This window comes from Epargyreus clarus, unplaced genomic scaffold (genome assembly GCF_041222505.1).
Source record: "Epargyreus clarus isolate Ecla_fem2 unplaced genomic scaffold, WU_Ecla_fem_2.2 ptg000014l, whole genome shotgun sequence".
In the NCBI taxonomy this organism is placed as follows: Eukaryota; Metazoa; Arthropoda; class Insecta; order Lepidoptera; family Hesperiidae; genus Epargyreus; species Epargyreus clarus.
The window spans coordinates 7401872-7415650 of NW_027332222.1; the positions used below are offsets into that span (position 1 = coordinate 7401872).

At 33.5% G+C, this 13779-nt stretch overlaps 1 protein-coding gene and 1 long non-coding RNA gene across 2 annotated transcripts; one reads left to right on the forward strand and one right to left on the reverse strand.

The window, feature by feature from the left end:
- Positions 1–883: 883 nt before the first annotated feature.
- On the forward strand, positions 884–8906 carry RhoL (Ras-like GTP-binding protein RhoL). Its single transcript, XM_073079810.1, has 5 exons — positions 884–1358; positions 4066–4180; positions 4636–4753; positions 5836–5914; positions 8551–8906. Exons 1-5 carry the CDS (start codon positions 1243–1245, stop codon positions 8672–8674), a joined length of 552 nt encoding a protein of 183 aa, XP_072935911.1. The 5' UTR covers positions 884–1242; the 3' UTR covers positions 8675–8906.
- Positions 8907–12665: 3759 nt separating this feature from the next.
- LOC140747387 (uncharacterized) lies at positions 12666–13761 on the reverse strand. Its single transcript, XR_012102869.1, has 2 exons — positions 13367–13761; positions 12666–13189 (listed from the first exon to the last, which is right to left on the reverse strand). It is a non-coding gene; the product is annotated as an uncharacterized LOC140747387 (long non-coding RNA).
- Positions 13762–13779: the final 18 nt, after the last annotated feature.

The window sequence follows — 13779 nt, forward strand, 5'->3', positions numbered from 1 at the left end:
AGAAATGTGTTTTTCTTTTGCTGAAATACTCATTCAAACTTTGGATTTTAGTATTATAAACACTGGATGGTTTATTGTATCAAGAAATTAAGGAAAGCCATAATTTCTTAACTTTTTAAGTATCCCTTCCTAACACGTTTTAGGGGAATCACCACTTCTGAATCCATACCAATTTCTGGAGAAAATCTCTCTTGGGAATAAATGAAGATCGCACCTGCACGGCAAGTGACCTCAATTCTAGCCAAATATTGTATACCAATCGTATCAATAAGTACTTTGCGGACTAAGATCGTCCGAGGCCCGGGGCGGAAAGTTTAATGCAGGCCCCCAAATGTAAAAAAAGTTCGCCTGTGATTCGGTGACTTCTTTTTTCGCTAACTGATACATATTTCATAGGTTTGTTTGGTTCTGATGACCTTTTTTTTGTTTATTAGTTATAGGTAGTAAGTACCTAGTATATATAGTAGTCTACCTAGTAGAAATAAATTGGCAGTGGGGACATATTTTTGTATTATGCGTTATGTTTTGCTGTATAAAACACGGAAGTAAACTAAAATTATTGTCTAAAAGACTTCACTATAATCATCAATTCATTCGTTGGTGGAGGATGGGCTGGTCGTCAGTATACGAACTATTAGACCATGACAACTTATTACTCGTTATATAAAATAGTTGCAAGGAAATACTGAATGATACACTTAGATATATCGGACAATAGAGGTTTCTAGTTAAGTATTTACAAAGAGTCAAAGAGGAAGTACATAATATTTAACGTACTAAACAATACATTCTGACGTTGATCGTTTGTTAGCGTAGTTTGGGCAGAAAACGTCAACAGAATTAATTACGAATTATTATCGCCAAGGCTCTCAGTAGCTTGTTGCGTGCGCAGGCGCCGCTCGCCGGGTGCTCGCCGGTGACCAACTGTTGAATCACAGTATACACAGTCAGTACCGCAGCTATAATATCGTCGATCACTAGCCAGTCAAACGCGAGTGTGCGCGCGCGCTTGTTTCAATTAAAACTACTACGTTATCGCTATGTTTCTACAAATGTGATAAGATCATTACATCACTACATGATAAGAAATATCAAGGACCGTTTTGTCTTACTAGTGCAAGTCTAATCACCACAATTTAAATTCGACGGCTGCAGTTAAAGTTGGTAATATTAAAACAAAAGAAGTTTATATTAGTATAGTGAAAATTGTGTGACTGTTTGTCGGATGTCGCGCTACGCACGATGGGATCGGCGAAGAGACTAAAGATAACAGTGGTTGGAGATGGTATGGTCGGCAAGACGTGTCTTCTCTACGTATATACTAGAAATGAATTTCCTAAGGAATATGTGCCAACTGTGTAAGTACTTTTTTGAATTTGAAAACGGTGACGATACCTGAAGACGGTACCTACTGTCTTTGAAGTTAGAGAACTGTAGGTCAGTAGGCCGATTTATGTACGAGACTGTAGTAAATCGGTACTCGTGCGTGGCTAAATTAGCAGGTTGATGCGGTAACGCTGTTATCGCGTTAGGAAGTTAATTTATTTAAGGTCTGTTAGCTAGAATGTTATTCTTGTGTTCTATGTCAATTTTCACTTAATTTGAATTAACACTGACATTATTATATATGGGTATGTTAAATTGGATTATTCGTCATTTTCCTTTTATGACTTCACTTTAATATAATGTACCTACTTATCTATGTGAACATTTCAATGAATCATTATATTGGTGTGCACATGTAGGTAGGTATTTAAAGATACGCAAAGATTCATAAAATGCAATACAATAAAATACATATATTTATTCACATACTTACCATACACGCACTTTAAAGGTTTAAGTAATTTTCAATTCCCAATTTTGTTTTAAACACACTACTCGTGATTTATTAAATAATAAATAAAAATAATAATAGATACCTACCTTATACATACCAATTAGGTCTGCAGTTATCATATAAACAAAATAATTAATTGTGGTAAATACAAGAACAGTAACAATAAATAAACAAGTATTTAACAAAAAAGTTAAATCTGTGTATCCTTACTCACAACTGTGTTTAAATTTATAAGCGCACATATACATAGGTACGCATAGCTTCTAATAGTATAATTATACAACTCATATCACTCGTAAAATAACCGGTTTTACGTTGATTCACACAGGTGATGAACTAATATTTATAAGTATTTTGCCATATTTTTTGAAAGCGACGATGATTCCGTTCCCACTTACGTCATTTATTGTTTGCTTACGTATTGAATAGTATTGATATACATAATGTGTAACTTTATTAAGATGACTAATTTTCCCTTTGCGTGCTTCTTCGGTGTTTATTACTGAGTACTTACTTAAATATTTTTTAAATAAATTAACTTCTTAGGCTCCACTTTTAATAGCGTTATAATAAATGTGTATGCTATTATGATTATTATTATGCTTGCGTTATTATTTTAAAAGTGTTAGCCTATTACTGTTCCTATTACTGTTCGATATCACTAGCTAATAGCACACACAACTCTCTCCATATTATGCTGGAAAAAATAAAGTAACTTTCTAAGAAAGCCTGTTAAAGAACCATGCATCAGCTCCAAAGATCAATTAACTCGAGGAGCACCTGTAGTAGAAAACTAAAAAACACAAACATTATTTATTTAAGAGGATTGTTTATCATTACAAATAGGTATAATCATAATAATGTAAAAAATTGTGGCCACGGTAATTAGGAGCGCGGAAACCACCACCTCATTATGAGCCATTGCCATACCATAGTAAATTTAAGGTCGTGTAATATATTCTGTTCATATCTCAGTACATAATATAGAGACGTCAATTTCATTAGTTACCATTCATAAATATTATATGCTTTTGTTGCCTATATCCTATATATAAAATTCTCGTATCACAATATTAGTTACCATACCCCTCCGAAACCGCTTTACCAATTCTCACCAAATTTTATATGCATATTCAGTAGGTCTGAGAAGCGGCTACTATCTATTTTTCATACCCCCAAATTATAAGGGTTGTTCACTCTTAATATTTTTTTATTTATACCTATGGCAACATAAAGTTTGCCGGGTCAGCTAGTAGTATATATAATTTCCCTGATATAATAGAACATAATATAAGCAATACTTACCTACTGACTAATCATCGTAGAGCCTAAACTACTGAAGCAAATACGAGAAAATAAAGAAATGGAAGTAGTATAATACCTAGTACTGAAATTTGGATAAGTGTTGCAAAGCGGGCAACAGCTAGTAACAAATAATTGAGAAGTTGAATGTTATAAAAAAGAAAATCGCTTGATTAGCGACACAACGACGAAAATATTAATTACTTCATTATCAATTATTATTTTGACCATGTGTCCGCATGAAAATTAACTAAAATTGGCGCGCAAAGTTTATCATGGGGCCATCGAAATTAAATGACTGTCTATTTCCGTTAGCGAATGTCGGCAATTCAATTGCACGGGTACGCACTGTACACAGCTATGCGAAGTGCACTATTTATAAAGTCAAATACGTGTCGCGGCATTGTTGTATTGTGTACGCAAGTCGTTTCCTCTTCGCGCCACTTGACCAAGTTGATGCACGCCCACAACTGAGCCGACTTCCTTGCTATCCAACTCTGAGGCAAACGCTGTGGACTCGTTTGTAGTCAGACTGCGTTCCACTTATTGTATTCTAAGGACGGTCCTTAAGGTCACAAGTGAATAACAGAATTTGTTTGTTTTTGTAAAATCACCATGTTCGTGATATAACAAAGTGTTAATTATTAAATTATTATACAGACAATAATTATCCACTATAATGATTCGATAATCGAAAATAACCAATAGAAATATAAAAAATATATTTTTCTTCATTTTAGCCCTTTCCTAGCTACATAGACCCAAATTCTGATATTGACCCATTCTAAATTCTTTACATATTTTCTGTCCCCGGTTAGGGATCGAATCCTGCACCGTTCGTATGACAGACTGCCATTTTTATATGCCGACCACTACACCACGCAGGTCGTCAAATCTTATTAAATTTTCTTATATTTTTACAGATTTGACAACTATGTTGGGCACATTACGGTAGACGAACAAGAGGTGGAAATGGCGCTGTGGGACACCGCCGGGCAAGAAGACTACGAACGGCTGAGGCCATTGTCCTACAATAATGTAAGACAAACCATGATTATAGTATTTTTATATTTAAGTGTCCAAATTCATAACATTTAAATTGCATACTATGACGTGCGGTCCAATCTGCAAAAACACTCCTATGGAGTGTTAATAGAGACTACATTCCTAAAAAGCCAAGCTTGAGTTCCACATAACAACTACTTGCAATTCTTTGATTTGTTATTTTCACATAGTAAGATAAAAAAATGTAAAATTTATATTAATGTCTAGGGATTTGCTACATCCATTTTTCGGGGTCGACCTTTTGATGTTACTATTACCCATTTACTTCTTGTGGTTTACTTGGGTGCTATTGTGCACTTAATGGATGACGCTCTATAAGTTTAAACTTAGCTTTATTGACATATTTTTAAAACAAGTATATTATATATAACGATTTAACCAACATTTCTCTAAACATCTTTACTAATAACCATGGTTTTGTGTTTCAGACCAACTGTTTCTTGGTGTGTTACTCGGTCAGCAGTCGCTCTTCTTACGAGAATGTTAGCCTTAAGTGGTACCCTGAGTTGAAGCATTTCAGCTCTGCCGTACCCATTGTATTAGTAGGTACGTCGTTATTAATAATGCCATAGACGGATATCTAATAAGTCTATCCGCCGTGAGGCCCCCGCGTAGTAGAATAGGGCCTCCTTCTTCCCGTGGGTGCCTTAAAAGACGGCTAAGGGAATATGTGCTAACCATCCACGCACATTTTATTTTATTGATTATTTATATTTTATACTATTTTTTCTGGTCCTATTTTGCATTAAGAGCATCGATCGAGACATGTCCCATCGCACCGTATCAAATCGCACTGCGATGAGGCATGATTTCTTAATTCTTAGGCACTAAGGTATCATGCATATGAAGTTCGTAAGACATATATGAATATATGTATTTATATTGATACCAGAATACACAGCATTTGCCTCAAGTATATTTATCTATTTTAACTCTCAATATTACTTATATTTATTTATTGAAAATTATTAGACTAAAGAGACATACTTAACATTAAATATATTTGTTTTATTTTACTACACTGTGTGATATTACAAAGGTTAGCAATCATGCCCACATTAAATGATGACACTTTTTGAAAATGTGAACATGAAACGCGAAATATTATTAGGTACGTAAACTACGTATCTAAATAAGCAATTTTCTAGTTGCAATAGAATTAGGTATGATTCGTTTAGTGTATGAATAAAATAAAAACTTAATTATGTTTTCTCCGTCATTAAGTACCTACTTTAATAAACACTACATATGAGAAACCACAAAAACATACAGTCATCAAAGTAATCACGTAAAGCTATATAAAATTACCTCTTCTATTATACACATGTATTATAACTAGCTATATCCTCGACTTCGTACTACGTATAAATATTTCATAAATACTCTGCTTCTTAATTTAAATAAAGGATTGATTTTAAAAGTACTTAGTCTATGTTCTTCTTCATGACTTAAGCTATAGGTTTCCATATTAGTTTCATCCAAAACGGTTTAATCTTAGCCTTAAGTGACTAACCGAGAGACAGAATTAATTTTGAATTTTTGTATGGATATTCTGTTATAAATACCTAAGTAATCATCAAAATCTAATGTGTATTGTTTTTTTACATAATTGTTTTTCTATTTTTCAGCTACCAAAGCAGACTTAAAAGCTTCGGATAGGGCAGTAATTACAACACAAGAAGGAAAGAAATTAAAAAAGAAAATAAGGTAAGAAAGTGGATTCACTTCCAATAGTTCGCTGTAGGTGTAACAAACATCTTGATATCCAATATCGAAATATTTGTGCATATTTGTGCTGTTCAATTTCATACGTACGTGTAACAATATTGTAAGTCTTGTAAATGAAATATTGACACGATGAAATATTGAGCGACAACGGATAGTATCACGAAAATTTATGTGGTTTAGTACATTTTTGGAAGGTGATGAAACTGTCAATGGTACGAGTGTGGAGACACCACTGACATACCTACCCATTAGGGGGATTACATAGTTTTTGGTAGAAACAATCATATGGGATAATGTTCTAATCACTCTGACGTTGCTTTTTGTACGGTGTGTCCTTGCCATAATTATATTAAACTATGCATATGCATAAGATTTTTATAACTTATTTTCGAGAGTAGTAACGCTTCTATAATTATCTAACTTTAATAAACTAACTAAAGAGTACTTCTACGTAGAATTCTTCTTTAAATTGGGGATTCTGTTTATTTTCTGAAATGAACAGATTCGCCAGTTATCTTATTACCAAAAATTAAAGCATTAAATCATTTTAAATATCGAAAGTATCAACGAATCAGCATAGTTAACTTCTACTGACTTATTATCGTTGAATGATAGGTATTAATACACAATACACCTACAATTTTCGACTACTTACTCTATATTGCAGAATAATCTATCATTGTTAAAAAATCCTGGAAATCGAACTAAAACAGGTTATTTAGTATGAAACAGTAGAATTAAACAAAACAGTAAGTACCTAGTATAATCTATGGTGCGAATGGAAAGTGATGGATGTTTCGCCGGCGCGTGTCGGCAGCTGCGTTATCATCTTGCATTATCGCCGCTGGTGATAAGCCGGCAACTCTGATACGGACGGAGCGAAATGATTTTATGATCGTTTTAAATTGTACTTATAATGGGAAATGTTATTTTAATAAAATAAATGTCGTTCTCTATAGTTTATCCTGTAAATTTGTAACGTGTATATAATATACAAAGAGTTGCTGCATATCATAACGCACGGCAACCTATTTATTTATAGATTGCTAATTAGTTAGTTTCGAAAATGATGAAAGGAAATGTATATATTTGTGACTATTTAACATTGTTCGTTTTTATAATAATAATAATTCATATAATAAACTTGTGTAAAAGGCAATGCAAGAACTGATACCTACATGCCTACTGACTATATAAGGTAAAATCACACAAAAAAAAAAAAACAAAAAAATTGTACTTCTATTGGTAAAAGTAATTTTGCACTCCCACACTCCTTTTTTACCAGACTGTCAAGGAAGGTTTTATGTTTTTAACGTGTATTTTGTTTATACATTTTGTATTACCTCGTATCTTCCAATCTGCTGGATGGAATTCGACAGTTAAGGTATCGTCATATTGATCTTACAAACTCAAGTGTCTTTAATTATTCATCATATTTAAAAAAAATATACAGCCTGTGTCATTTCGACAATTAAGACGGATTCAACGATACCTTGTGATAGGGAGAATTAAGAAGATTTTTTCTCGTATATCAACTGATTTTTCTTTGTTAGTTTTGGACGAGCTTTTATTAACCACAAAAATTAAAATATTGAAAAAATATGATTACTTACGGCCGAATTTTGACTGTAGTAGTCGGTATCGTGTACTTACTTGATTTAGGGCACGTCAATTTACATTATTGTTAGTCTGCAAAAAGCAATTGTGGGAAACACAATATTAACAATAGTAATCGTTTTATTATGTCCTTAAACCGCCTATAAGGAAAAATATTTGAAGTCATGTACCTACGCACGTTAGGTACCTACCCAAATTTTACGTTAAATGTACAATAGTTATAATGAATGAATCAATAGTTATATTGTCTGAGAATTTCCCTTAATTTTTTCATTAATGGAATTCCAATTTCCGGTATCATATAATATAAGTATAATATAAATTGCAAAAATATACACGTAATTGATTTGACTGACGTTATTTTATCCTTTCCGGTTGCGAGCGAGATGAGTTTCGAAATGAACCAAATTAGGAAACCTTGTGTAGGTATTACCACGCCCTTAGAAATAAATTCCCTTCATTTTTTCATTAATGGAATCCCAATTTCCCATATCATATAATATAAGTATAATATAAATTGCAAAAATCCTATAATATAAATTGCAAAAATATACACGTAATTGGTTTGACTGACGTTATTTTATCCTTTCCGTTTGCGAGCGAGATGACTTTCGAAATGAACCAAATTAGGAAACCTTGTGTAGGTATTACCACGCCCTTAGAAATAAAACAGAATTCTAAAACATAATAATTTTTTCCAAACACCCCAAAGGACCGAGAAGTACAACATCAAAAATTTAAGCCTAGTTATGCCTTTTTTGTTGTCGAGGGGTGACTGGACACTGGGGACCTTCAAAAGATACCCAGTGCCGTGTAAGAGATGGAGATTATGTGATATTTTTATCCACTAAAAGTCTAAAACTTCCCCCGGTAACGGTCCTCGGCGGAAAGGCCTAGATGATATCTACTTGTTATCGTTTCATTGTATATAAAACAAGCATTTAATGTTTATTACGATTATTAGCACAATTAATTAATGATAATTATTAAATTTTCAGAGCGGCACACTTTGTGGAGTGTTCTGCTTTGGAGCGACTGAATATGAACGAAGTATTTGAAGAAGCTGTGCGCGCCGCATTACGGAAGAAGCCGGTTCGCGCCCGCACCTGCCAGTATCTATGACTTCCATTTTTTAATATGTAGAACAAAAATGATGTATTATTAACAAACTTCGGCAACCAGGCATAGCTTTTTCAATGCATTTTGTCAAATTGTGTCTAGTAGCGGTATAAGGCCAAACCATAGCTATATCTGTGACCTCGGTCGGTCGGTTTGTTGCCAACCATTATAAATTTACTCATATTAGTCAAGAACAGTGGCATTTTACGCATTTATATAGGTATGCTGAAAAATATTTTATATCACGGTCCTCGCCTGCGGCTCGGCCTGCAAACTCACACTTGTCAGAAAAAAATTTTTCGTCCTCGTATTGTAATGTACTATTTCTACTTAGTTACATCATTCATGAGATAGTACATTTTTCGTCCGCGTGTTGTATAAAATTTTATATAACGGGGTCGGAAATGGGGGTTTTGCGCACGCGATGCGTGCGTAAAACGTCCATTTACGCACGCCGTGATATAAAATATTTATTGCATAGAAAAAACTGACACAATCAATAAAAACAACTACATACTTACATTAATATAAAGTCAATGTTTACACGCTTTTGTACCTATATTGTATTATAGTAAGTACTTATAATTTAAATATAACATGTTCATTATTACAATTCATACAAAGAAGTATCTTGAATTAATTTATTTCCAACAATTAAGAGCTGGCTAGAGAGCTAGTGAGAGTTACAAGAACATTATTTCTTGTAATGTGTATTAGTAGTACACTGTAGCTACCTATTCTTAAAAATTGTATATGTGTATATTTTATTCAATAATATAGTAGAGCCCTGTATTTAAATTTAAACTTAGGTATGTGATACGAAAAGCTTTATAAAAATTATCAGACAACATCGAGTAGCGTTCCCGAATATTCCCCATAAATGCTCAGCCCTATTTGACGTGAATACTCATCAAAACTTTACAGTCTACAATCATATGTTGTGTAAGCTTATCTTGAACTTAACATATTAAGGTTCTGCTATATTTTAATTCACATGAACATTTGAGTATGTCAGTCTTCAGAACAATCAGGATATTATTTAGAAAGAAGACGGCTTTTACTGATCCTATACAACATGAAATAAAATTTAGTACCTAACGATCGTTAGCATTGATTGTTAGGTATTTGTTAGACCTAATGTAATAAATTGTTGGTAGTATTAAGTAATTGGTTTGCCAAATGTACATAAAGCTTTCAGTACGTTTACAAAGTATTATTTTATTAATTATAAGGTGTTCAAGAGACAATTTGACCATAAAATTAATATAGTATACATTTAAATATACTTAAATATCTGTCTACCTGTGTACTTATGGTTAAACCTTTGTAATTTAAATCATTAAATGAAATAAACTGAAGAATTAGTTTTATTGTAATCAATAATGTAGTTATAGTTCGATGACTGGCGGTAAATGTGAAGATTATGATTGCAGTAGAGCACTAATTTACAGATCTCATGGGTACGGACACATAAAAACTTATTGTTTTATAATATGGAAGGAGTAGATCTAAGTGGCAACGGCCGCCCATAGACATCATTAATAAACGCCTGGTAAGCTTAGAGTGCTACCCCTGAAATTCAGTTGGAATGATTCGGTTAAGTATGTCTTCCTCACCACACTCTTCAAACCAGAACACTGCAGCGCTTAACACTGGCTTAACTAAGGCAGAAACAGTTACCGCGGTGGTGCCTTCGGAGTCGAAGTACAAAGGGTCTTTCCATCATCAATAGCTGTTGTTTTACTTTTGTATATATAACGTATTATATAAAATTAAAATGGGTACATAAATCATAATACGCGGTCTGTCCGTCCGCTTCGAAGTAATCCCCATTAGATACAATATACTTGTGCCAAAGCTTCTGTATTTGGCTAAAAATTCGCGCGCAGACAACGACGTGTGAGCAGGGGCGTCATCGTGGCGCAACAGCCAATTATCGTTCTTCCATAAATCCGGGTATTTCTGGCGTATTGCTTCGCGAAAATTGCACAAAACTTGAAAATATTAATCCTTAGTGTTTTATCCTGTGACAAGAACACATGACTTAGTAGACTGTTTTATCCTGTGACAAGAACACATGATGCACTACGCCCCAGCAATCGACGAAAACTGTAAGCAAAGCCTTCACGTTTGATAGAACTTCGTGTGCTTTTTTCGGTCTTAGCTCGTGCGACAGCTTCCGTTCGGATGAGTGAGCTTTGGTTTCCGCGTCATAACCATAAATCCATGATTCGGCACTAGTTATGACCCTCTGGAGAAAATTTTGATTGTCGCGGACAGTGTTCAACAACTCCTTAGCAATTAACGCGATGCTGTTTCTGGTTGAAATTGAGCAATTTTGGTACGAATTTCGCGGCGACACGTCTCATATCATGCCCAAATCATTAGTAAAAATCTAATGGCACGAGCCAATCGATATGTTAAGGTCCTCGGCAACTTCTCTTAGGGTGATTCGACGATTGGCCAATACTATTTTCGTAACTTTACCAATGTTTTAGTCTGTTGTTGACGTGCTCGGGTGTCCAGTACGCTCTTCGTCGTTCACTCCTTCTCGGTCCTCTGAGAAAAATTTGGACCACCGATAAATGTTGCTTCGATCCAAAGTAGTTTCCCCATATGCCACAGTCGATATTTGAAATGCGTCCGCGCACTTAAATTCATTTTTTACACAAAATTTGATACAGATCCTTTGATCCATTTTTTGGAATAGGCAAAAAAAGAAGAGGAGCTGAAACACGTCCAAGCAAAACAGTTGTAGAAAATTAACGGAATATTCAAAATGGACGAACTCTTCGGTGTAAATGAGGGACATATATACCTACATAACGCCATAAAAAAATCGTAAATCCATAACATATACATAACCCCCGGAAATTCTAAATTCGCGACACTTTTTGAACAGACCTCGTAGATTGTATTATAACGTTGGCATAGTTGGATATAAGTAGACAACAGATAAGTACGTATTACTTACATAAGTGTTTGGGTAAGAGTAAAACTTTACTATTTATAATATAGTTCAAATTATATATTTGTCTAAATCTTTGGTCCCATTTGGTCTAAATCATGCGACCCATTTTGATCATGTGCATCCTTCGATCTGAAGTGTGCATCAAATCCAGCGGCTCCAAATACTCAATGACATTGTATTGGCGAATTGGCTACTTGACAATTTTTGGGAAAGTGTTTTAATGAATTAGTATACGTATTATATATATCTTTCATTGATCACTTTTTCGAAAAAAGAGCTATTTATTAATAAAAAACAAAGTTTCTTTACGGTGAACGGAACGTCGCGTTAAATCAGGCGGTCAAGTGTCATTTTGTGGCGAAACGTCATTATACTGTAAACAAACAACGCTCGGAAGAAAATAGGGAGTTATTTAGCTTTTATAACTAAAATTGAAATAAATGGCAAGTTATAAGACGTGTGCAGTGACGATGTGTACAAGTACGATCGCTAAATATCCTAACAAATTTGCTTATACACGTTCCTAAACCTCATAAACGTTAAAAGAACTTGCAGACAGAGGATTCAAACATATAATAGAAGTATTAATGAGAAAAAAGAATAAGGAGTGATTCCTCTACTATAAATCATCAAACCCGGATGTAATCAGAAGAAAACAGCAAGTTAAAGTATTCATATATTATAAAGATGTCTACGATAAGAATAGTTAGAATATTATTAGTTAAGAATAGAATAAATGAATTAAAAGACGTCTACGAGAATTCTCTATTTTAAGGCCTCATTCTGTAATTAATAAGAAACAAATTATTTCGATGACTGAGTTATTATTACTTGTGCACGGATTAACTTACAGGACTGTATAATTAAAAATACATGATTTGCTAATTTTAATCTTTTATTAACCGACTGCTTTGTTTGTTAGGTTTATATGGGTCTATTATTGAGTACACACTGTAGAACTTTTGTATATATTTATCAGTATACGTTACACTTACAATATTTACTATAGATAACCTCAAAGCATTTTGAAGCTGTTATTTTCTTGTATATTGAAGCTCTTGCTAAGCTGAATTTTTGTGCTGCTTGAGTGTGTACTTTCTTCATTTTTAAAATTATTTTCTGTAACAACTAGATATATAATTTTTATCATTGTCATTTTGAGAAATCTGTAGTGCAATAACAGCAACTGTATGGTAATTTTCCTTCCTTCATCTTGTTGGTTAGGTTACTCAAGTAAAGAACTATTATTTCCCATTTCATTTACTTTATGTACTTCAGAGTGCTGACCACCTTTGAAACTTTTGGTTCCTCACTTTCTATGACTCCACATTAAAAATGCTACTGCATGTTTGCTGCATCCTTGGGAGGCAGGACAGTCATCACATTTAATAATACTTTGTTTTTCATATACAGTCATGGACACTGAGCATGACTTTTGATGTACCTTGTATTCAGGACAACTTTTACTTTTCATGAAACACAAACTTGCCTGCCTCTTAAACTGCACATACCCTATAGCGTCGTCACTATACGACTGTCGCGAAGATCTGAAAATATAAATATAACCAATAAATAACCTTAAAGCAGTTCACATAAGAATATAAGTATAGTTTAAAAAGCTTGATAATCACTTAAAGACAACCTTTCTTCTATCGGAAATCGGTTAAGAAATGTTTTAACTGTCCGAAATGATTAAATGTAAATATAAAGAATATTTTACTTACGTTATTTGTGATTTCCATAGGTTATTTCACGGAAGTTTTTGTATTCATTTTTATTTATTGCATTGTATATCTTCTTTAAGCAGATTCACGCTATCAGCTTTAATATACTGTGGATTCATTTCGGTTCACAACATAAATTCAACCAACTCTAACAGCAAACGATATCATTTTTATTTGTCTTGTTTATTATGAAGGTGGTGACGTCACATTACATTTAAGGCAGCACTGTCGCCGTTTTTGGATTTAAAATACACAGATAAAAAATCGAAAATTTCTTTTAAAAAATTATAATACTTAGAAAGTATTTAAAATTAAACTAAATACTGCATAATTTACGTTTACTTATAAGCTATCATATTGGATATATTTCATATTTTATTGTTATAACTGTCAAGTACCCAATTTGATTCCAC